The 26,491-nt window shown below is 36.9% G+C and overlaps 2 protein-coding genes across 2 annotated transcripts in view; one reads left to right on the top strand and one right to left on the bottom strand.

Annotated features, from left to right (window-relative positions):
* The window catches only part of Cyp301a1 (Probable cytochrome P450 301a1, mitochondrial), a 28,725-nt gene extending 5,818 nt beyond the window's left edge, over positions 1 to 22,907 (top strand). The window contains exons 2-8 of the mRNA XM_073957556.1: positions 18,527 to 18,677; positions 18,744 to 18,856; positions 18,933 to 19,126; positions 19,198 to 19,399; positions 21,878 to 22,040; positions 22,136 to 22,384; positions 22,442 to 22,907. Of these exons, the coding sequence (XP_073813657.1) occupies positions 18,527 to 18,677; positions 18,744 to 18,856; positions 18,933 to 19,126; positions 19,198 to 19,399; positions 21,878 to 22,040; positions 22,136 to 22,384; positions 22,442 to 22,762 (1,393 nt within the window). The 3' untranslated portion in view covers positions 22,763 to 22,907. The remainder of the gene's footprint in view (positions 1 to 18,526; positions 18,678 to 18,743; positions 18,857 to 18,932; positions 19,127 to 19,197; positions 19,400 to 21,877; positions 22,041 to 22,135; positions 22,385 to 22,441) is intronic.
* Positions 22,908 to 24,716: 1,809 nt separating this feature from the next.
* On the bottom strand, positions 24,717 to 25,429 carry Ak6 (adenylate kinase isoenzyme 6). Its single transcript, XM_073957557.1, has 2 exons — positions 25,282 to 25,429; positions 24,717 to 25,224 (listed from the first exon to the last, which is right to left on the bottom strand). Exons 1-2 carry the CDS (start codon positions 25,325 to 25,327, stop codon positions 24,740 to 24,742), a joined length of 531 nt encoding a protein of 176 aa, XP_073813658.1. The 5' UTR covers positions 25,328 to 25,429; the 3' UTR covers positions 24,717 to 24,739.
* Positions 25,430 to 26,491: the final 1,062 nt, after the last annotated feature.

Raw genomic sequence — 26,491 nt, 5'->3', positions numbered from 1 at the left:
GGCCCACTCTTTCGGGCACCTCCCACACAAAATTTCGGAAAAGTTCAGTTTAGGACCTGCTCTCGAATCGCTTTGATTTTTGTTTAAGCAACTTGTATTCACTACCCCCCATACGGCGGTACAAGTTTCATTAGGGGCACGTCCATACTTCCTGAGAAAATAGCCTGAAAGTTGCACAAAACCCCTATGAGGTTGTTGGAGCACAAGATAACTCTCGAACGAATCTGCCGATTGGGTCCAAAATTTGGCCTTAGTAATATTTTGTCCCAACATAGTTAAAGTTCGAAGATAAGCCATATCGGTCCACTCCGTCATGGAACCTCCACAAAATTTCAAAAATGGTCGGAAAAATTGTTCGTACGGTATCTTTTGAAGGGAGTGGCCGAATTGGTCCATACTTTACACAGCCTTATATATCTACACTCCATCCGGTACTTCTCACACAAAATCTCGGATAAGTTCACTTTAAGACCTGCTATCGAATCACTTTGATTTTTGTTAAAACAAGTTTTATTCGCTGCCTCAATTACGGTGGTGGAACGTTTTTTCAGGGGCAAGTGCATACTTCTTGCGCAAACATCCCGAAGGGTGTAAAAACCCCCTGTGGCACCATATGTAGTGGCTGGAGATCCACTTAATGGTCAATGTTAATCCATTCCTTTTAGTATCTCCTCCGCAAAACTTTTCATCTCTAATCCTAATGAACATTTTTGTCGGTTCAAATCTCCAAAATGTTTAAAAACCCCTAAATACATACGTTTTTTGGGGAAAATTTGTTTCAATATATACAGGCTGAGGGTACATATATCTCTGTCGGTAAAGCCGACTGATACTTTTTTACTTGTTTGTCATCTTATATTACTGACGCAAATTTGGCAGGAGTTTGATAGTTTTTCTTTTGCATTCATTTTCGTATAGACGCACAAAAACAGACCCTAATTCTTAGGATAACACTGTGTAACATTTTTAAGATGATCTTGTGCAAACAATTCGAACTGGGGATTTTTTAAAAGTACAGACCCAAATGACAAGAAACCCTAGTTGGGTTTTGTTGTGTCAGATAACGCTCGGATTTTATGGCCCTATCTAAACATGGTTAAATATTGAGTTTTTAAAGAAATCTTCTTCTGACCCCTGAAGCAAATTTGTAGATAAGGACAACAATAAAATATTTAGAGAAATAATGAACTCGAAAAACTACATTTATTGCCCCAAATTTCAAAATATATGCAAAAATTCCAAAATTTTTATACATTTCGCACCGTAACTCCAAAACCGTTAATTTTTTCTGAATATTTTCTTTTGGAAAAATATTCCCTGGAATGTAATACACAACTCTTCAGAACATGCCATTGTTGTAAAATGCCTCTACGCCATTGTTTTCAGTACATTTTTCAACGACGATTTAATAAAAATGTTAATAATGTGGTGAAATCCGAAATGCGAGAATAAACTGTTGGTGTGAACTGTGTTTCAAATATACGTGTTGTAAGATATATGATGCAAAATACCGATGAAACAACATGAAGTAAGCATTTTAGAGTTTCAGAATGATCTAAAGAATTCTAGAGAACTTTATTTGAAAGATTTTTGCAAAAGGTTACTTGATTCAACTCCAAATAGTTTAGCCGATACTGACCAGAATTTCAGCAATTATGTACATTTTTCTATATTTTATAGATTTTGATGGCCTAGATGGAGTTTTTCTTATGTTATTTCTTCAAAATATAAATTCTACTAGTTTAGGGCTACAATATTGCTAAAGACAGCAATTCTTATTCGTTTCTGAGATAAAGTCCCGATCAATGCAAAAAAATGTAGATTTAGCCCGGTTTAGATGAGGCCATAAAATCCGAACTGGATCTGACAGGACAAAACCCTACAAGGCTTTTTGTAGTCTAAATATGTACTTTCAAACAATGCATACTAGAAGTTGTTTGCATTTTCAGTGTTGCATAGTGTAATTTTACAAAAACACAAATTATGTTCGAAATAAAACAGTATTTACATTGCAGTCGAGAAAATGTTCAAAAAACCTACCAGAAAACACACTTCAACACATCCGAACAAACTTGTTGTTGACAAGTTTCATGCATGGAAAACAAAAGACTTAAGACCCAAACTTGTTTTACGTTACAAGGCCGTTCGTTGCAAGCAAAATTTCTGCTTATCAAGCAACGGAAGATAATTCTTGCAAAATAAATTCTCACAACAAACACGAAAATAAATACATCCCAAAACATACATACATAATTACATATGTGTGTAACTTACTTATGTACATACATAATTACATATGGCTATGTGTTTTAAGTCAAGAAAACATTTTTTCTTATTTTTTTTTCTTTTTTGCTTAAAAATAATGAGAAATAAACAGGTCGTCAACATTTTGCACTCAACTATAATTTCGCTTTCAAAATTATGATTCAACACAAAATTATTATATCTTTTTAATTAGACAAAAAAATACAACCATAATTCCGTATATGTACACATAAATCTAATCAAAACAACGCTTCTGTTTGGCTTACATTCGGAAATAGAGGCATGACTTTGTGGATTTGAAAGAAAAAGAAAAAAAAACCGAACTTCTGCTGCTTTCACTTCATTCATTCATTTACAGTTAAGACTGGAAAAAATATGATGAACAAATGCTGGAATTAAAAGGCACGTACAGCCATAGCCGGCTGAGTGGATAAACAGCAAAGTATTTATACACATTACAAATTTATTTGTTGTCATGGTAGTTATTTGCGATTTACATACATATATACACTCAGCCATACATTTGTTGTTATGAAGATTTAGTTTTCGTGGTAAATAACCATAAGTATTTGCCCCCAAGTTGCATTACATAAACATTGAAAATGTAAAACAAACTTGACACGTACCAATTGAATGGATTGAATATCTATTGTGTGTGTGTCTGTGTTTGCAAATTGATTTCGTATGTGAACGCCTTTGGGAAATATCCATTGAACAGCCAGTGTATAAATATTTGGTTTGTCGGTACTTACGATTAGCATATCAAATATTTTGATAAATTGTAGCATCCGATTAGGAATGTTGGCGAAACTGTGCATAAATTTGACATTTGCGACAAATGTCAAATTCACTCATAGAAACCCCACACTCAATTTAACAAATATGCAAATTTATGTATGTAGGCATATAGTTGTCATTGTTGTCATAACCACGCCGGCTATTTACGTGTATGGCTGCGCATACTCTATTTTGAAGAATATCTAAAGTGAATCATTTAAATTATTCATCTTTATTATCACTTGGATGACCCTCAACCAACTACATTTGGTGTTTCATTTATTTACATTAAACCTTGACATAGAAAGAACCTTGAACTAATTTCTAAACGGCGGGGCATATGCTGCATACTTTTTTAGCATCACGTTGTCTTTTTGCAAGACAAGAAATGGATTGTTGTTGCGATTTGTTTGCCGCTAGATATATATATATTTTTTTTAATTTGATATTTATAACTAGACAATAAGTCTATCCAAGTGGTCGAAATATCTATTCAGAATCAGACCCTCTCTGTCTTTTGTTTCTCTACGTAATGGAGGCTTATAGCTTGATAAGACCATACATTAAACTATAAGCCTCTTTTAAAATTGTCCAATATGGGCAGAACTCAATAATCAGCCCAATCATGAACATCATCTCACCGTGAGTTTTCTCACTCTCGCCTCCTCCCTTATTATAAACATCATAAGGGAGAACAAAACTCACGTTCGTGAGAAAAGTAGCTATCATAAATGTCAAAAAAGTGAGAATGTGAGGCAATTTTCTCTCACCACAGAAATCAAGGTGAGTTGAACAAAAATATGTAACTATGGACATTTTTTATAGAAAAAATCGACAAGAAACGAATCTTTTGCAATGATAATCAATTGTATTTATTTGTGTTTTACGTTAAAGGTAACAAATAAAAAACAATTAGAAATTCTTTTGGCAACTATACATGTTCATCCGTGTATCAATGAAGCAAGGAAGACCTCAATCGAGTTTGGCGTAATTTGGAGGTGGAGTTGAAGTTAGCCAAAATTTTTCAGATATGGGAACTGTTGATGCAAATCAGAATCATATGATGAAAACAGTAATGGAAGAGGATCCTATCAGGAGCAACACCTTTCTAAAATTTTTTTTTGTAGGTACTTCCAAACTTTGCGGCCTCTCAAGATGATAAGTGACATATTTTAAGTGCCTTTGTATTGTTCTTTGTTCGCTAAGGTTCCCAGCAAAATATTCGATGCCAAAGATTCTATTCAAGCATGAGTGCAAGTTATATGTCACCTTTTTACCACCTTCGCCCATTCTTTTTACAAGACTGTGACCCCTAAAAGATCCAAATCACATTGGATGGCATCTTCAATAACCCAGTGGAATGGTATCTTAACAACCACCTTGGCATGGCATATTCCACGAACAAGCCACAATAGGAAGGATTAAATTCATAAAAAAGGGCATGTTTATATTATATAGCCTTTTGCAGGGTTAACCTTCTTGAAAATTGAGAAATTGTATTTAAAATCCATGAAATTGGTTCAAATGTTGAATAGGATCCGAATTTCACGAATTGTACTTAGCATTCATATGATTGGTCCTATTGCTGGAGAAGAGATCGGATGTTTCACGTATTGTATTTATTTACAATTCTTGAAATTCCTTCTAAATGCTGAAAATGGGATCTTTCACAACTTCATTTGAACTAATACAAAAGATCCAGTGAGATATTGGCATCGCATGGAACGACTTCCACAAAATTTTGCTTGGTTTTCTTTGTATTCCTCAGCGTTTGTCGTTTCGCAAATCATTCAAAATGCAATATTAAACATTTTCATTTCTTTTTGCCATTTAATGACCTTTAAACGGTTTTTGTTCACTTTTTTGCAAATTGCAGAAATTCTTCGGGCGTAAATAAACAATTTTTACATATGTATGTATGTATCTGTCAAAACAAAACAAAAACAGCTGTTACAGATGTTGCCACATATCAAACATCTAATATTTTTATCAATTACCAAGTATTTTTAAAGTGGATTGTTGATAAAAATTATTTTTCGTTTTAGAAATATTAATTTAATTTAAAATAAAGTAATGTTTTATAAAAAAAATTACGAATTTAGTTATTGCAAAATCATTTGTAAATAAAATAACGATATGGCAACGCAAATTATATTTTCAAGGGTTCACAAAATGCGGCACTATTTTCAATTTTCAAACTTGTGAACCCCTCTTCACTTTTTTCGCTCCTCCCTTGTCATTTGTGATAGGTCGAGACGTGAGAAGTGAGCTGCAACTCACTCGTGAGAAGCTCCCTACGTGAGTATTCATGATCGCTATGAATATGAAAGAAGACATACAATATCGATTTTAAAAGTCTATCATCCTCGGATGCATTTTAAACATATAAGCACTAAAACGTCGAAGCAGTGGTAATTTCGTTGTCAGGACATTCGGCAGGACATATGTTTGCTCGTAAAACCTATCTCTGGAAAGCTTGGTCGGGGTACGGGCAGCGTTTTTAAAGTTTACATCGGAAAGTAACCAAAGTAGGCAGGGCAAGATCCGCCCATTTCTATTTTTTTTAAATATTCGAGTTAAGATATTATGGAATCCTTGCATTTTAGTTATATAGTATCTTTTATCAGCTTGGTCTTCTCGCTGTTTACCGCCAGACCCACCTTAGCAGATTCTCCTTCGAACTTCATAAACGTATCGGTTACTTCTTTTACTGATCATCCCATGATGTCTATATCATCAGCATAAGCAAGTAACATGTGACTATTGGTGTAGATTGTGCCACTTCTTTTGACGTTTGCCTCTCGTATAACCTTTTCTAGCAGGATGTTGAAAAGGTCACACGAAAGGCTGTCTCCTTGCCTGAAACCTCTTTTGGTACAAAACTCTTCGGAGAGGTTCTTTCCTATTTTAACTGAAGATCTTGTGCCAGTTAAAGTCATTTTAAAAAGCCGAATGAGCTTTACAGGGTTACCAAATTCAGACATTGCTTGGAATACCTTTGAACGTAGCGGGCTGTCGAAGGCTGCTTTATAATCGACAAAAAGGTGGTAGGTGTCGATCTGCATCTCTTGGGTCTTCTCCAGGATCTGGCGCAGGGTAAATATCTGGTCAATGGTGGACTTGCCAGGTATAAAGCCGCATAGGTATGGTCCAATTATTTCGTTGACCATGGGCTTTAGTCGTTCGCACAATATCTCTGACACTATCTTGTATGCGATAGGGAGAAGACTTATACCCCTATAGTTGGAGTATAAAGTCTTATCTCCTTTCTTATGGACGGGACACAGGATGCTCAGGTTCCAATCGTCGGGTACGCGTTCTTCCTGCCAGATGGAGCTAACTAACTGATGCATACACCTTATCAGCATATCGTCTCCGGTTTTAAACAGCTCGGCTGGTAGGCCATCAGCTCCTTCTGCCTTATTCAGCCGGTTTATTGTTACCAGATTACCTTGCTGGTCTCTACAGTTCCAAAGACATTTTCGGACTTCATTCTGTCTCCTGTACATCTCTCCTCTCTCCTTTTCTCTCGATATCTCTCTCGTGCGCTACGCGTTGCTACTGATTGTAAAGCAGCCCTATATGCCGCATTTTTCTCTTCAGTAGCAGCACGGCACTCCTGGTCATACCAGGGATTCCTTGGTGGAGGTCTCTGGTATCCAAGTACTGATTTTGCGGCTGTTTGCATGGAGTAGGCAATGTTTTGCCATTGTCCTGATATGTTATCGGGACGAGGAGTGCTTTGATTAAGCAATTGGGCCAGTTGAGTGGAATATGCTGTGGCTATCTGTTGTGATTGCAGCTTACCGATGTCCAACTTCCGTGTTGTGTCTGTTCGCACTTTGTTTGCTACGTTTAATCTGGACGTACCTTTGCTGCAACAAGGTAGTGGGCCGAGTCTATGTTTGCACCTCGGAACGATTGTACATCCAACACGCTTGATGCATGTCTTCCATCTATCACAACGTGATCAATTTGATTCCTTGTTCTTTCATCTGGCGACAGCCAGGTGCCCTTATGAATATCGAGATGCTTAAATCTGGTACTGCTAACTACCATGTTTTTTGCAGCTGCAAAGTCTATCAGCCTCATACCATTGTCAGATGTTTCACTGTGGAGACTGAATTTCCCGACTGTTGGGCCAAAGATATTCTCCTTTCCAATTTTGGCATTAAAATCGCCTAGAATGATTTTAATGTCATGGGCAGGGCAACGGTCATAAGTTTCTTCTAAGCGTTCGTCCTAGTCTTCAGTGGAAGCATGAGCGCAAATAAATCTGATGTTGAAGAATTTTGCTTTTAATCGAATTGCAGCGAGTCTTTCATTCACTGGGGTGAAGCTGGAGACCAGATGTTTTAACCTCCGACCAACTACAAATTCGCAGCCAAACTCATGCTTTGTGTCATGGCAGCTATAATACTCGTACAGTGCGTCACCTTTAGGTGTTGTTGTGACGCCTTTCCCGTTCAATCGTATTTCCTGTATGGCAGTAATGTCGGTCTTGTACTTTTCAAGTACATCGGCGAATGCGTAAACTGCACCTTCTCTATAAAGAGTGCGAACGTTCCAGGTGCAGATTCGCAGATCATGGTCCTTAAAACGTTTGCGGGGGTCTTCAACTTTTGAGGGATTTGTTTTTCTTTTCTTTCGTTTTTTCATAGTAGGCTGTTTTTCTAGGGGAGGGTTACTAACCCGACGCCCGAACCCAAGTTTTTAACGTTCCTATGGGTGAACGCGTGGCACATACCTTTAAGCGGTGTTAAAGGCAGTTCCCCAGGTGACACCACGGGAAGGTCAGTGTCCACTTGAGATGAAAAAGGGACCAAGATAAATCCTGGGCTTTGCCATGTTAAAGCCGGTCAGATCCGTTGCTTGGTATCTTCCATCCCCTACGTCGTTTAAGACCCCAAGTATATTTGGACGAAATGTGTTTCAGACAATTTGGAGTCGATTTAACAATGTCTGTCCGTCTGTCTGTCTGGCTGGCTGGTGCGCACGATAACTCTCGAATGGATCAATCGATTCGGTTCAAATTTTGGGTATCGAAATATTTTGTCCAAACTTAGTTTATGTTCGAAGATAAGCCTTATCGGTTCACTCCTTCATGTACCTCTCCCACAAAAGTTCAAAAATGTTCGGAAAAATTGTGGGCACGATAACTCTAGAAGGGTGGGACCGATTTGGTCCATACTTTACGCATACTAATATATCTACCAGATATAGATCAGGTTTGAATATGAACTATATTTACCCATTCCTTCGGGTACCTCCTACACAAAAATTTCGGATAAGTTCACTTTAAGACCTGCTCTTGACTAACGTTGATTTCTTTTGAAGCAACTTGCAATCGCTGCCTCAATTACAACGGTAAAAGTTTTTTCAGTGGCAAGTCCATACTTTTTGGGAAAACAGCCCGAAAGTTGTAAAAACCCCCTATGGCACCATATGTAGTAGCTGGAGAGCACAATAACTCTCGAACTGATAAACCAATTTGGTCCAAAATTTGGCCTTCGTCATGTTTTGTCCAAACTTAATGGCCCATATCGGTCCTCTCCTTAAGATACCTCCCCCACAAAAGTTCAACATTTGTGCCCAAGTGCAGTTTAGGGTCTGTTCGCAGATCCTTTTAAATGTATACCGATGATGTTCTTTGTGGTCCTGTTTACAGCCAAATTATATTTTCCGTGGACAAGTCCATGCTTCCTGGCATACTGGTCCAACAGGTGTCGGATAACCCACTGAAATGACTAGTGAGCGCGATATCTATCGAAAAGATAATATAATAATAATAATTGTTCCACAAACATCCCAGAAGGGACAGGGGGACTTCTCTCATATCAATGAGTGCACCCCGCTTCATATTTAGCTCAATGATATGGGACCTACTTTTTATTGCCGAGTCCGAACGGCGTGTCTAAAACACCACTCGTAGAGAAATTTTACAATGCTGAAATACTCAGGAAATGTCGCCAACATTGCTGAGGGGTATTTTGCCACCGTTGAAAAACGGTGCAATAGGTGCACCACGGTGGCACCTATCGAAAAGATATGACTCTCAAAATAAGATCCACTTCCGTAATGCACTATGTCGGTCTATTCCCTCCTCCGCAAAACTTTTGAACTTTAATCCTAATCCACATTTTTATCGGCAAGTTCAAATGTCCAAAAAGTGCCACCAAATTCTGAAAAGACCCTCAATACATTTGATCTGTCCGCAGATGATAGTTCCAATTCACATAGGCTGAGGGAATATCTCTGTCGGCAAAGCCGACTGATACTTTTTAATTTTGAAAAAAAAAATGAATCTTGTTGCACAGAGTTATTTATCCGAATTGTCACCGATGAGAATTCGTTGTGATGTTTTATGGTCTGCCAAATGACAGGCCGTGTAGTGATATACTCTGAAAATTTCAGGAAGATCGGTTCAGCGGTTTTTGATTCCATAAACTTCAAACAAACGTACAATCATTTTTCTACTTTATATGAGGCGCTCAGCGCCAAAACGGCCTAACCCACATGCCAAAAAAATCAAACAGACTATAAAGATCTAACTAGGGGCCTAATTACGTGATTCGATTCGATCGAGAATTTGCTCGTGAATAAGTTTTCGGCACGATAAAAAATGGTATGACAAGTCTCGATCGAAAACGCCAAAAATGTTTTTATCTTAAAACAAAAACTAAAACAAACAAAATTATGAATGTGAAAATGTAAATATTTGTGGAATTTGTTGAACAATACATTGAATAATAATTTCGGAATGAAGTAGAGCTAAGAAAATAAGAAAATTATTTATGTTTACAAAACCTTTTTGACATTGTTGTAACAGATTGCTTATACATCCACCTTAATAGTTCTTTCTCAAAATAAATGAGAGAGAATTTGGAGAGTTTTTTGCTTACGCTCTTTGAGAGAATCTTTTCTTTGGTAAACAACGGCGCATATACATACATGTTCTATTAAATGTTGTTCACCTATAAAAAAGGCTATTTAGTATTTTTTCGCAAAAATTATTTTTTTTCAAAAAATTCACGGGAGCGTATTACTCTTATTACAATTTTTTTAAGTCCATAATTATATTAGGTAATTTTCATTGCGGCAATTGTCAAGTTGAAGGAGAGAGAGGTGAGGGAAATAGTAACCCTTTGTTTCTCAACACCCCCTCTCATCGACAAACTGACAAGCATCGACAAACAAAAATCAGATTTGGTTGCATTCAGAACCTCTGAATAATTTGTTATGTCAGGCATTACATTTAAATTCCAACTTCTTCCAAATTCATGGTTTCTCTGGATATAAATAAAATTTGTCAAAACAGATAGACTAAACTCATGACAGATTTAATGGTCAACTACAAATCTTAAACACGATTGGAATAATAATTGATTTTAATGAGTCAATTTCAATTCATTTATGTATTTGGCACTTAAAATTAATCGATATAGTATGGGATATAAAAATTGCCACGACATTGATGAACAAACAATAACAGATAATATTTAGCAAGGAATTTTTGTGCAAATACAAAAAAATTAAATATTGAACATATTGTAATAGAAAAGTTTATTTTTCTGTCTTCTCTAAATTACTTAGAAATAACGCATGTCGCTTTTAATCCCAATGATTGAACATTTTTATTCAAAATTCCTACCTCATTGTGGCCATAACAAAAGGTGTGTTTTTACAACCATGTATCACAGTATTTATCCAGAAAAAAAAACATATTAAGGAAATAAATTAAAAAAATGCCACAAAGATTTTATTTTAACTACAGATTTGCATAAATTTGCCATAAAATTGTTAAAACTAGTCTTTTAAATGATAATCAAAAGATTTATGTATGTGCGTCTTTTTTGTATCACCTTTTCTTTTTAATGGGAATTTTTCACTGGAACGAACACTGCTGTCTTTATTGGATGTTAGTTGGCTATTTAACCATGACCTTGAATATTAACAAAAAATTCACATAATTTGAAATGTGTTAATTGTTTGACAATAATGTTACTACCTATCGATGATGATGATGCGATGTCGTCCAACATAAAACAAATTGATGATGACGGCAAGTGTTGTTGAGTCCGACTAACCAATATAATTAGCACCCCTTTTTGACGTTAACAAACATCAATAAACAAATGTTTGCAAAAATAATACAAAAAACGAGAAGGGGAAAAACATCATGATTGTTTGTACAAAAACCAAAACAAAGTTTGCCAAAAATTTTGGTTGATATAGAGGTACCTAATAATCGTAATTTTATAATTAAAATTTGATCAATATTTGACATTTATTAGGTGTGTACGATAACCCAATAATTTGTACAAATTCGTACAAATTATTGCTGAATGCTGTTCGATAACAAATTATCCAGCAAAAGAGAGCGAGTTTGGAGAGATTTTTGGAGAGTTTTGTGACTGAGAACTTGCAAATTTTTGCTGGGAAAATTTGTCCCGCAAAATTTTGCAAGTCTGATCAGCTGATTTGAAAACATTTTTGTTTTATTTTTTATTCTTGTTTGGCGAAAACAAAATTAAACATTGAACAAGTGAGAAAAGGCTATAGTCGGTACGGGGCCGACTATGTGATACCCTACACCACTACCTCTGTGAATAATCTTTTCACTTGAAAACATTTATTTTATGGAGATACGAAAGTTTTCACCTATCAGGCTTTTATACCAAATGACTTAAGACGAACTGAACCAAAATAATAAACATTTAATTTTATATTTGACTACTATCGACATCACCAACATCAATGGGCTTCTATCTCTGTGAGAAAATTTCGTGATGATCCGATCAAAATTCCGACCTGTAGTGTAATTGCAGAAAAAGTGGAAAAAAGGGATGCATTAACGACTATTGCGATATCTCTATTATTTGACTACCTACGCCAACCTACTTTGCATAATTTCAAGGATGAGATTTTCTACTTTCAGGTTCTGCTTGTAGAAGGTCCCCAACCAAAGGTGTGATATCCGTCATTATTATTAAAATCGCAAAAATGAGAAGTTGGGTTTTATTACCGACTATTGCGATATCTTCGTTGTTAGACCACCTACGACAACCTACGTTACATTGCTGTAAAGGTGATATTTTATACTTTCATTGCCAGGTTTTGCTTTTTGTAGACCCCTTATAGACGCTGAGATATTTGCTTTGGAATAAGTAATAGATAAGTTTTTGCTCATTCCGACCCCAAAATATTATCCGACCATCATCAAAATCAATAGGCTTCTTCCTCTGTGAGACCCACATTAACCCTCGAAATTTCGTGACGATCCGATCAAAATTGCGCCCAGTAGCGTGATTTCCAAAAAAATGGAAAAATGGGATGTATTATCGAATATTGCGTTATCTCCGTTATTTGGTTACCTACGCCGACCTAGTTTGCATCATTGTAAAGATAGGATCTTCTACTTTCATAGTAAGGCTTTGCTTTTGGAAAGTCCCCAGCCAAAGCTGTGATATTCGTCATTATAACTAAAATCGCAAAAATGAAAATTTGGGTTTAATTTGCGACTATTGTGATATCTTCGTTGTTTGATCACCCACGAGAACCTACTTTACATCGTTAGAAAGGTGATATTTTTTACTTTCATTGTCAGGTTTTGCTTTTGGTATACCCCTTATAGAAGCTGAGATATTAGCTTTGGAAAAACACGTTGTCTTTTTATCCAAATAAGTTTTTTGCCCATTCCGACCCCTAAAAATTATTCGACCCTCACCAAGATCAATAGACTTCTTTCTCTTTGAGATCCCCATTAACTCTCAAAATTTCGTGACGATCCGATCAAAATTGCGGCCTGTAGCGTGATTTCCAAAAAATGGAAAAATGGGATGAATTACCGACTATTGTGATATCTCCGCTATTTGATCACCTACGCCCACCTAGTGTGCATCATTGTAAAGGTGAAATCTTCTACTTTCATAGTCAGGCTTTGCTTTTGGAATGTCCACAGCCAAAGCTGTGATATTCGTCATTATAACTAAAATCTCAAACATGAAAATTTGGGTTTTATTTGCGACTATTGTGATATCTTCGTTGTTTGATCACCCACGAGAACCTACTTTACATCGTTAGAAAGGTGATATTTTATACTTTCATTGTCAGGTTTTGCTTTTGGTATACCCCATATAGAAGCTGAGATATTCGCTTTGGAAAAAAACGTTGTCTTTTTATCCACATAAGTTTTTTGCCCATTCCGACCACTAAATATTATCCGACCATCACCAAAATCAATAGGCTTCTTCCCCTCCGGGACCCCCATCAACACCCAAAATTTCGTGACGATCCGATCAAAATTGCGACCTGTAGCGTGATTACAAGGTTTAGATGGACAGACGGACAGACGGACGGACGGACGGACTGACGGACGGACACACATAGCCAGATCGACTCAGCCCGTCGAGACATTCATTTTGATATATATAAGTATGGGTCTACGACCATTATTTCGATGCGTTACAAACTTTTTGGCCAAAACCAACTTATAATACCCTCCCCACACAGTGGTGTAGGGTATAAATATCAAAAAATTAAACATCAAAAGCTGAAAAATATAAAAAATCATGGAAAACAAGAACATCAAATTGATGCAAAAACTTTTCTTCTTCTTTTTCAAAACAGTTGATTCCTTGCAAGTTTTTACAAATTGTTGTTCGATAACTTTCTGCAATTTTTCTTGCTTGAGAGAGTAAAATTCACTGAGAGAGGTTGCTGGAATTGACTGAGTAATTTTTGCTGGGAAAGTTATCGTACACACCTATTATGTCTTTTTTTTATTTGTTTAACAGCCTGTTTCGAAACGAAAGTGCGTGCGAATGAAATACTACCAAACTCGTGGGTGTGTTTTCAAATTTGTTTTTGTTTTGAAGCAAAAGTAAAGGTAATAATATTTCGAAAACTAATGTTTGGGTGTGTTTCATTCGCAATGAACGACCTACTTTAGGCGACTTAGTGTAAGCATCTATTTTAGAATGCTTTAATTTGTTCCTATTTATATAAGAATTTAAACTTTAAATTTTGAATTAACATTAATATTCTAAAATCTATTCTAATTAGCAAATATACACAATGTTATTTATCTTGATGTGTGTGTTTGTATGTGTTTTAATAACATTGAAATACACTTCTAGGGTAGATTAGAATTAAAATAACCTTTGGAAAAATCCATATATGCAAATATTTTTATAAACCATAACTCAATGGTCTGCTGAGGCCACACCTCAGCCATTTAACAACTTCTGTCATTGATTTAGATTGTTACAATAAAATATCTTCGATGTTCGCATTTAAGAATATATGAGGCGCTCAACGCCAAAACGGCCTAACCCACATGCGCAAAAAAATCAAATTGACTGTAAAGATTTAACTGAAACCTTTTGAAAAAAAAAATTCTAAAAAAATTCCATGTTTAATTATTTTAAAAGGTAGCATTACCTAGTATTATTCAATGCAATATGTAATCTTTTAGTAGTTATTTCAAAAGGTTCTGATTAGATCTTTATAGTACGTTTGATTTTTTTGAGCATGTGGGTTAGGCCGTTTTAAAAACTTATCAGTCGGCTTTGTCGACCTCAGCCTGTGTTAATTTCACCTATTGACAATATAGACTCAAATACCGATTACTTACTTACTTACTTACTTAGCAGGCCCATTACACAACATTTGTTCCATAGGCCGAACTAAGAAAAGATCTCCATTTCTCTCTATTTGTTGCTTCGCACACTGGAATACCGCGCCTTTTCATCTCATCATCCACTTGTTTGCGCCATCTATTCCATGGCCTGCCAATTCTGCGTGCACCGCCAAGCGGTTTGTATTTATACGCCTTTTTAGCGGGTTCATCATCGCTCATTCTTATTATATGGCCTAGCCAACGCAATCGTTGCATCTCAATACGTTTAACTATATTGATGTCGTTGGATAGCAGATACAGCTCATGGTTCATGCGACGTCGATATTCACCATCAACGCAGATTGGTCCGTAGATCTTTCGAAGAATTTTCCTTTCAAACACACCAAGCACTGCCATGTCTGCTTGCGCAAGTACCCAGGCTTCGGAGCCATACATCAGCACGGGTAGTATCAGTGTTTTGTAGAGCGTTATTTTTGTTTGACGAGATGTGGCTTTGTTTTTAAACTGCTTACTTAAGCCAAAGTAGCATCTGTTGGCCAATACAATTCTTCTTTTTATTTCTCAACTGATGTCGTTTATTGTGTTTACGGCGGTGCCGAGGTAGACGAAGTCTTTTACTACCTCAAAATTATAGGAACCAACTTCAACAGTTGGTCCGAGCTCAATGGACGCATTCCGCGTCGACACCATCAACTTGGTCTTCTCGCCGTTTACCGCCAGACCCACTTTAGCAGATTCTCCTTCGACCTTCATAAAGGTATCTGTTACTTCTTTTACTGATCGTCCCATGATGTTTATATCATAAGCATAAGCAAGTAACATGTGGCTATTGGTGTAGATTGCGTCACTTCTTTTGACGTTTGCCTCTCGAATAACCTTTTCTAGCAGGATGTTGAAGAGATCACACGAGAGGCTGTCTCCTTGCCTGAAACTTCTTTTGGTACAAAATTCTTCGGAGAGGTTCTTTCCTATTTTAACTGAGGATCTCGTGTCAGTTAAAGTCATTTTACAAAGCCGAATGAGATTTGCGGGGATACCAAACCCAGACATGGCCTGGAATACCTTTGAACGTAGTGGGCTGTCGAAGGCTGCTCTATAATCGACAAAGAGGTGGTAGGTGTCGATCTGCATCTCTTGGGTCTTCTCCAGGATTTGCCGCAGGGTAAATATCTGGTCAATGGTGGACTTGCCAGGTCTAAAGCCGCATTGGTATGGCCCAATTATCTCGTTGACCATAGGCTTTACGATCTTGTAGGCAATCGGGAGTAGAAATTATTCTCCTATAGTTAGAGCATACAGTCTTATCTCCATTCTTATGGACAGGGCACAGGATACTCAGGTTCCAATCGTCGGGTACTCGTTCTTCCTGCCAAATGGTGCTAACTAGCTGATGAATACACCTTATCAGCGTGTCGCCTCCGGTTTTGAACAGTTCGGCTGGTAAGCCATCGGCTCCTGCTGCCTTATTATTCTTCAGCCGATTTATTGCTGTCTTCACCTCATCTTGGCTGGGCGGTATACATTAAATACCATCTTCTGGGATTGGATCTGTGGTATCTTCGTCGACTTCGCTGGATACCAACAGATTTGAAAAATGCTCTTTCCATATCCTGAGCACACTGTCTGTATCAGTTACCAAGTTACCTTGCTGGTCTCTACAGGAGGAGGTGCCCGTACCAAAGCCATCAGTTTGATGCTTCACTCTTTGGTAGAATTTTGGGACTTCATTCTGGCTCCTGTCATTGATGTCCAAAATAAATGAGAGAGAATTTATGTGAGAGTAATGTCCCTATGTTAAACAACGGCTGACATGGCTCTCATTTGGATTTGTTATTCTCCGTTGTTACGACAACGTGCAGGCGTGTACATCAACGCTCCTGTACATTTCAATTTTTTCACACTCCCGCTTTTCCATCTCTCTCTTTTTCCTGCGGAAAAGACGTTTCTCCTCTCTCCTTTTCTCCCGATATCTCTCTCGTGCGCTACGCGTTGCTACGGATTGTAAAGTAGCTCTATATGCCGCATTTTTCTCTTCGGTAGCAGCACGACACTCCTGATCATACCATGGATTCCTTGGTGGAGGTCTCTGGTATCCAAGTATGGATTTTGCGGCTGTTTGCATGGAGCGCAATGCTTTGCCATTGCGCTGATACGTTATCGGGATGAGGAGTGATTTGATTAAGCAATTGGGCTAGTTGAGTGGAATATGCTGTGGCTATCTGTTGTGATTGCAGCTTACCGATGTCTAACTTTCGTGTTGTGTCTGTTCGTACTTTGTTTGCCACGTTTAAGCGGGTGCGTACCTTTGCTGCAACTAGGTAATGGTCCGAGTCTATGTTTGCGCCTCGGAACGATCGTACATTCAACACGCTCGATGAATGTCTTTCACCTATCACAACATGATCAATTTGATTTCTTGTTTTCTGATCTGGAGACAGCCAGGTGCCCTTATGAATATCGAGATGATTAAATCTGATACTGCTAACTACCATGTTTTTTGCAGCTGCAAAGTCTATCAGCCTCATACCATTGTCAGATGTTTCACTGTGGAGGCTGAATTTCCCGACTGTTGGGCCAAAGATATTCTCCTTTCCAATTTTGGCATTAAAATCGCCTAGAATGATTTTAATGTCATGGGCAGGGCAACTGTCATATGTTGCTTCTAAGCGCTCGTAAAATATATCTTTGGTCTGTTCGTCCTTTTCTTCAGTGGGAGCATGTGCGCAAATAAAGCTGATGTTGAAGAATTTAGCTTTTATTCGAATTGCAGCAAGTCTTTCATTCACTGGAGTGAAGCTGGATACCAGATGTTTTAGTCTCCGACTAACTACAAATCCGCAACCAAACTCATGCTTTACGTCATGGCAGCTATAATACAGTTTAGGCGTTGCTGTGACGCCTTTCCTTTTCAAGTACGTCTGCCAATGCGAAGACTGCACCTTCTCTATAAAGAGTGCGAACATTCCAGGTGCAGATTCGCAGATCATGGTCCTTAAAACGTTTGCGGGGTTCGTCAACTTTAAAGGGGGTTGTTTTTCTTTTCTTTCGTTTTTTCATAGTAGGATGTTTTTTCTAAGGGAGGGTTACTAACCCGACGCCCAAACCCAAGTTTTTAACGTTCTTATGGGAGAACGCGCGGCACATGTTAGCTCACTACCTTTAACGGGTGTTAAAGACAGTTGCCCAGGTGACACCACGGGGAGGTCAGTGTCCACTTGAGATGAAAGAGGGACCAAGATAAATCCTGGGCTTTGACATGTTAAAACCGGTCAAGACCGTTGCTTGGTATCTTCCATCCCCTACGTCACCCGATATAATGACCCGAAAACTCTAAAAAATCTACTGTGACCCAACTAAAATGGCTGGTGGGCAATGATAACTACGGAATGAGTGTCAGGTGGTCCAACGCATTGCTCATGGTAATATTTTCGTAAACTGAATTAAAGAATTAGACGACTCCTTTCCCACAAATTTACAATTTTGGTTTAAGTGCAGTTTAATAGTTATTCGAAGATCGTTTTGCAATTTTCACCCGAGGAAGTTCATGTGATCCTGACTTCAACTGTATATTTTTTATTGGTTGAAATTGGTTAAATCGCTGTTCGACACGATAATTTATGAAGAGATTAACTGCCAAACATGGATTAGAACTTGATGAGAAGGACTATGGTTTCTCCTCCTCTCCTTTGCTACTTTTCGGATCGTGTCAAATTTTTAATAGCGGCTTATAGGCTCCGAAATGTCGCAATATTTAGGGTCACTACAACCCACTCATCTTTCGTTTTTCCTTTTCTTTCCTTTTGTTCATCCAGAAATACTAATCCATTTTTTCACTTATTTCAGAATGATGCCAATAATTGGTCAATACACCATTGGAGATGTGGCGAAAATTTCTTCACAGCTATACGAACAGTATGGACAAATTGTAAAATTCAGTGGTTTGATAGGAAGACCTGATTTACTATTCATATACGATGTAGATGAAATTGAAAAGGTAAGGAAAGCAAGAGATTCAATTTCCAAATATTCTCCCAATTGTTTCTGAAATTTTTTCTTATAGTGTTATCGTACAGAAGGTACTACTCCATTCCGTCCATCTATGCCTAGTTTGGTGAAATATAAGAGTGTAGTGCGCAAAGATTTCTTTGGTGATTTGGGTGGTGTTGTGGGAGTGTAAGTTTTAAAATAATTTTCAATTAGCCGCTTTCGACAAATTTTATTATTACTGTTTTTCTGTTTTCCTTTCTAGTCACGGTGAACCTTGGCGTGAATTCCGTTCCAAAGTCCAAAAACCTGTGTTGCAACTCTCAACAGTTCGTCGCTATTTACAGCCCTTGGAAGTGGTGACAGATGATTTCTTAAATCGTTGTGAAACATTACTGGATGAAAACTCAGAATTACCTGATGACTTTGATAATGAAATTCACAAATGGTCACTGGAATGTTAGTTTCTTGTTTTGAATGGCTTTATCAACATATTTCTTAATTTAACCATCATTTTTTTCTTATTAAAGGCATTGGTCGTGTTGCCCTGGACACACGTTTGGGTTGCTTAGAATCGAATTTATCTCCCGATTCGGAGCCTCAACAAATTATTAATGCTGCAAAATATGCCCTGCGTAATGTCGCAACATTGGAACTTAAGGCACCATATTGGCGTTATTTCCCAACACCTCTGTGGACTCATTATGTGAAAAATATGAATTTCTTTGTTGAGTAAGTTTTGGAAGTATTACGGTCCCAATAAGTATTCATTGCCTCGCACCAACTTTACGATATAAAAAGTTGCCTCTCACCAACTTTTCTATATGAAAAGTCGCCTCTCACCAACTTTTCTATATGAAAAGTCGCCTCTCACCAACATTTCTATATGAAAAGTTGCCTCTCACCAACTTTTCTATATGAAAAGTTGCCTCTCACCAACTTTTCTATATGAATAGTTGCCTCTTACCAACTTTTCTATATGAAAAGTTGCCTCTCACCAAATTTTCTATATGAAAAGTTGCCTCTCACCAAATTTTCTATATGAAAAGTTGCCTCTCACCAACTTTTCTATATGAAAAGTTGCCTCTCACCAACTTTTCTATATGAAAAGTTGCCTCTCACCAACTTTTCTATATGAAAAGTTGCCTCTCACCAACTTTTCTATATGAAAAGTTGCCTCTCACCAACTTTTCTATATGAAAAGTTGCCTCTCACCAACTTTTCTATATGAAAAGTTGCCTCTCACCAACTTTTCTATATGAAAAGTTGCCTCTCACCAACTTTTCTATATGAAAAGTTGCCTCTCACCAACTTTTGTATATGAAAAGTTGCCTCTCACCAACTTTTCTATATGAAAAGTTGCCTCTCACCAACTTTTCTATATGAAAAGTTGCCTCTCACCAACTTTTCTATATGAAAAGTTGCCTCTCACCAACTTTTCTATATGAAAAGTTGCCTCTCACCAACTTTTCTATATGAAAAGTTGCCTCTCACCAACTTTTCTATATGAAAAGTTGCCTCTCACCAACTTTTCTATATGAAAAGTTGCCTCTCACCAACTTTTCTATATGAAAAGTTGCCTCTCACCAACTTTTCTATATGAAAAGTTGCCTCTCACCAACTTTTCTATATGAAAAGTTGCCTCTCACCAACTTTTCTATATGAAAAGTTGCCTCTCACCAACTTTTCTATATGAAAAGTTGCCTCTCACCAACTTTTCTATATGAAAAGTTGCCTCTCACCAACTTTTCTATATGAAAAGTTGCCTCTCACCAACTTTTCTATATGAAAAGTTGCCTCTCACCAACTTTTCTATATGAAAAGTTGCCTCTCACCAACTTTTCTATATGAAAAGTTGCCTCTCACCAACTTTTCTATATGAAAAGTTGCCTCTCACCAACTTTTCTATATGAAAAGTTGCCTCTCACCAACTTTTCTATATGAAAAGTTGCCTCTCACCAACTTTTCTATATGAAAAGTTGCCTCTCACCAACTTTTCTATATGAAAAGTTGCCTCTCACCAACTTTTCTATATGAAAAGTTGCCTCTCACCAACTTTTCTATATGAAAAGTTGCATCTCACCAACTTTTCTATATGAAAAGTTGCATCTCACCAACTTTTCTATATGAAAAGTTGCCTCTCACCAACTTTTCTATATGAAAAGTTGCCTCTCACCAACTTTTCTATATGAAAAGTTGCCTCTCACCAACTTTTCTATATGAAAAGTTGCCACTCACCAACTTTTCTATATGAAAAGTTTGCCTCTCACCAACTTTTCTATATGAAAAGTTTGCCTCTCACCAACTTTTCTATATGAAAAGTTTGCCTCTCACCAACTTTTCTATATGAAAAGTTTGCTTCTCACCAACTTTTCTATATGAAAAGTTTGCCTCTCACCAACTTTTCTATATGAAAAGTTTGCCTCTCACCAACTTTTCTATATGAAAAGTTTGCCTCTCACCAACTTTTCTATATGAAAAGTTTGCCTCTCACCAACTTTTCTATATGAAAAGTTTGCCTCTCACCAACTTTTCTATATGAAAAGTTTGCCTCTCACCAACTTTTCTATATGAAAAGTTTGCCTCTCACCAACTTTTCTATATGAAAAGTTTGCCTCTCACCAACTTTTCTATATGAAAAGTTTGCCTCTCACCAACTTCTCTATATGAAAAGTTTGCCTCTCACCAACTGTTCTATATGAAAAGTTTGCCTCTCACCAACTTTTCTATATGAAAAGTTTGCCTCTCACCAACTTTTCTATATGAAAAGTTTGCCTCTCACCAACTGTTCTATATGAAAAGTTTGCCTCTCACCAACTTTTCTATATGAAAAGTTTGCCTCTCACCAACTGTTCTATATGAAAAGTTTGCCTCTCACCAACTTTTCTATATGAAAAGTTTGCCTCTCACCAACTTTTCTATATGAAAAGTTTGCCTCTCACCAACTTTTCTATATGAAAAGTTTGCCTCTCACCAACTTTTCTATATGAAAAGTTGCCTCTCACCCAGAAACATTTAGTTGCATTTTCGAGGAACTATGTATGAGTGTGCAACTAAAATATTTTGACGAAGTTTAAACAACACAAAGCAAATGACGATACGGAAGTCAGCTAACCTTTTCTTTATGACACCCTAATGAGAACTTCCAGAATAATTAGAACAGCTAAAGACAGTACAAAATTGTAATACTTTTATCCATATTTTTAATAGGGTTTGCATGAAATATATCAAATCAGCTACAGAACGCCTTAAGGTTCAAGGACCCTGCCAACATGGAGAACCTTCTTTACTAGAGAAAGTCATTATATCTCAAAAGGACGAAAAAATTGCTACAATTATGGCTTTGGATTTAATACTTGTTGGAATAGACACAGTAAGTTTTGTTCGATGTTGAACGAGCAGGATATCAATCCCAAAAATATTGCTGTGAGTTCATAACAGTGCATTAACATTTTATCTTGAATTTAGATTTCCATGGCTGTGTGTTCAATGTTGTACCAATTGGCAACCAGGCCGGAACAACAAGAAAAAGTCCATCAAGAATTGAAAAGACTTATGCCCGATCCTAAAACCCCACTCACATTACAATTGCTGGATCAAATGCATTATCTAAAGGCATTCATCAAGGAAGTTTTTCGCATGTACAGTACGGTCATTGGAAATGGTAGGACATTACAGGAGGATACAGTTATAAGTGGTTATCGTGTGCCCAAGGGAGTAAGTTATACCATGGAGCCAGAAATTATTACAAGCTTATTAACGAAAATATTTTAGGTTCAAGCTGTTTTTCCCACCATTGTCACGGGAAATATGGAAAAATATGTTACCGATGCAGCCACATTTAAGCCAGAGAGATGGCTAAAACCCAGTCAGGGTGGTTTTGAGGGTAAACTTCATCCATTTGCCTCGCTGCCATATGGTTATGGTGCCCGTATGTGTTTGGGTCGACGTTTTGCCGACTTGGAAATGCAAATTTTATTAGCAAAACTTTTGCGATCATATAAACTGGAATATGAACATGAACCATTGGAATATGCTGTAACATTTATGTATGCTCCAGATGGTCCATTGAAATTTAAGATGACCAAGTATTAGTTGATTTTGTTTTAATTATTTTTTATTTAATTTAATGTTTATATGTGTACATATGCATAATTATTATATACATACATTATTTATAATAACATTACATACATAAATATATTTCCATTCATACATTCCTTTTATAATGTGGTTCAAAGTGTTTTTGTTTATTTAAAAATTGGAAAGGGGGGGGGGGTCTTTTCAGAATTTTGTGGCACTTTTTGGACATTTGAACTTGCCGACAAAAATGTGGATTAGGATTAAAGTTCAGGAGGGAATGGACCGACATAGTGCATTACGGAAGTGGATCTTATTTTGAGAGTCATATGTTTTCGATAGATATCGCGCCCACTGATATCTGAAATGACTGGGTTATCGTACACCTGTTGGAGCAGTATGCCAGGATGAATGGACTTGTCCACGGAAAACATAATATGGCTGTAAACAGGACCACAAAGAACATCATCGGTATAAATTTCTATAAACTGCACTTGGACACAAATGTTAAACCTTTGTGAGGGAGGTATCCTAAGGAGAGGACCGATATGGGCCATTTTAGAAGCTGAACTAAGTTTGGACAAAATATGACGAAGGCCAAATTTTGGACCAAATCGGTCTATCAGTTCGTGAGTTATTGTGCTCTCCAACTACAAAATATGGTGCCATAGGGGTTTTTTACAACTTTCGGGCTGTTTTCCCAAGAAGTATGGACTTGCCACTGAAAAAAACTTTTACCGTCCTAATTGAGACAGCGATTGCAAGTTGCCTCAACAGAAATCAAAGTTAGTCAAGAGCAGGTCTTAAAGTGAACATATCCGAAATTTTGTGTGGGAGATACCCGAAGGAATGGACAAATATAGTCCATATTCAAACCTGATATATATCTGGTATATATATTAAGATGCGTAAAGTATGGACCATATCGGTCCTTCCCTTCAAGAGTTATCGTGCGCACAATTTTTTCCAAAAATGTTAGAACTTTTATGGGGGAGGTACATGGAAGATTGAACCGATATGGCTTATCTTTGAACTTAAACTAAGTTTGGACAAAACATTACGAAGGCCAAATTTTGGTCCCAAACTGAACTTTTCCGAAATTTTGTGTGGGAGGTACCCGAAGGCGTGGAACGATTGAGTCCATATTGGAACCTCATCTAAGTTTGGTAGAAATTTCACGATGTGCAAAGTATAGACCAAATCGGTTGCTCCCTTCAAGAGTTATCATGGGCACAAATTTTCCGAACATTTTCGAACTTTTGTGGGGGAGGTAACGGAAGGAGTGGACCCATCTTCGAACTTAAACTAAGTTTGGACAAAATATTGCGAAACCCAAATTTTGGACCAAAAATTGTTTTTTTGATTAAATCTAATACATAAGGCTAAAATACATGTTCTTGCGAAATTTCAAGCTTCCACGTTAAAAATAACAATCCTATTCAAGAAAAGGCATTTCGAAAAATGGGATAACATTGCAGATTTTGTGGTAATGACGGATCCCAAAACAAGCTTTTCTGCGGTTTTGGTTTCATTACTTACTCCCATTCGTATATGATTGATAATATCTCATATACTCGGCTTTATGAGATTAAAATTCTATAAAACAGTTTTTCATTTTATAACGCTTTTTTTCTCCTGTAAAATTACAAGTTGTATATACCCTCGGAACACTCTTACTGTCCGTTTTGTTATGGCACAGAAAAATTTAAGGACTCATCTGCCTAGTCAGTTATTATATGAGTAGATTCCGTTAAAGGTACCAAATTTTGAAGAAAAAAAAACATTTTAGGCTTAAGAGAGAAGGAAACACAGAAAATTCAGTCTCTTAGAAAGTCTATTCTATATACAGATTTACGAACAATCATACACGACACATGTTCTATTATAATAATCTAAGTCATCAAAGTAAATAGATTAGTTGGATACATTTTCTTCAAACATATTAATGTTCCTAAATAAAAACACCCAATTTCCTTTCTTTTTATTCAAAGTTTATTTCCTTTTCCATGCCTTATACCAATTTTTAATGGTCTTCAAACTTTGTTCGGCGTCTTGTTTGGTCTCACCCTTCAACTCGAAAACTATTTCCGGCTTGTACGAGTCTTTGGCTTCCTCCAATATTGTACCAAAGATTTCACATTCAATATTCGATTTTAATTTTTTCTCATTGTAATTTCTGTCCTTAAGACGATCATATAATATTGTATTACTTGGACAAGTAACTACGAAAACAGCATTGAACCAACGTTCCGGAAAGAAATCACAACCATGATATTCGACTATGTTATATCCCTTTTGCATGAGGGGTTCCATATAGTCCATCAGTTTATCTTCATCCAATATGGGACATTCGTATTCCTCATCATATTCTTCGATGAAATCATTTTCTTTGGCAATTTTCGAACAATCCAACCATTTTAACTTTAGCTGATCTTGGAGTTTTTGACACAAGTAGGACTTTCCAACTCCAGGCGTGCCTACAAAGAAACTGCATTAACATTGCGGTTAGTTAGTAACTAAATTCCTTGCTTTACCTGTTATTAAAATATTGGGCAAAGGATCAACTACTTCGTCACTCATAGTTATTTTTTTGGTGTTGGTCAGAGTGGTGTTGTTGGTTGTGTTGTTACTAGTCAAAACATGTGCAACATACACGGGGTCTACAAACCAAAACAATGCATCTTCTTCTTTGAGAATGTATAATTACAAGAGAATTGATACCCCCACGAACATAATTAAAGTCCGTGTTTAGACACACAAATTTCTCTCGAAAGGAAATTCAGTTTTTGGGCAATAGGGGGTAGGAAAGAGTATTGAGGAGCTCTTTCCTCTCCGCTCTCTCCCAAAAAACTCAATTTACTTTCCCGAGAAATTTGTGTGTCTAAACACAGACAAACCTAGTTCATAGTTCACTGCCCTAGTTCAAAAAAGTTTGAGTAACGTCATACAAACTAATGGCTATATTACACCATATGCTTTTTACATGTATGTTGTCAATCTGGGTATAATAATATACAGACCAGCTGATGTCATACATGTGAAAAAGCATATGGTAATATAGCCATAACGTGTGATGTTACTGCTCTGTTCCAGAATCTGCAAGAATCTACTAATTTTTACTACGATAACAATTATCCCTTTATGTTATCGGAAAAAATAGTAATAATTAGTAGATTCTTGCAGTACAGGAACAGACCACACGTATACGCAAACGATCGAAGTCCATTGAACGTACTAACGAACTAGATTTATATAATTATATAAAATAATATATAATTAATATAATTAATTAAAAATATGTAATTAATAGATACAACAAAAGCTGTGTTCCTTTAAGGGGAGTACACACTATCAATCAAAAATGACAGCCAACGTACTTTTAGGACAATTTTCCGGCAAAAAACAACTTTTATTTAGCGAAAACCCTTTTGAATACAATATATACGGTATTATTTAGATATTACAAAAGAAATTTTCCAGTTAGGATTTGATATTCACGAAATAGACGTCGATGTTGTTGTTACCATTTTTAACCTACAAAGCGTTCCTTAACCCCGAAAAGTGGCAAAACTGGAAGCAATTTTTAAGAGAGTGAGAGTGGGGAGAAAGCTAACATGGCTTTCTCTTCTACCACAGGCTACCAGCAAAATTTCTGCAGGTAAAAAAATGGCAGAACTGATTTTTCGACTTTTGTTTGACGATTATTTCACAATGAAAAGAAAATGGACGAAAAATAGAAGAAAA

Source organism: Musca autumnalis, unplaced genomic scaffold, assembly GCF_047663935.1.
Source record: "Musca autumnalis isolate F117 unplaced genomic scaffold, ASM4766393v1 scaffold_5, whole genome shotgun sequence".
Lineage (NCBI taxonomy): Eukaryota > Metazoa > Arthropoda > Insecta > Diptera > Muscidae > Musca > Musca autumnalis.
Note: the sequence above shows the minus strand (reverse complement) of the source record. Positions and strands in the feature narration are given on the sequence as shown.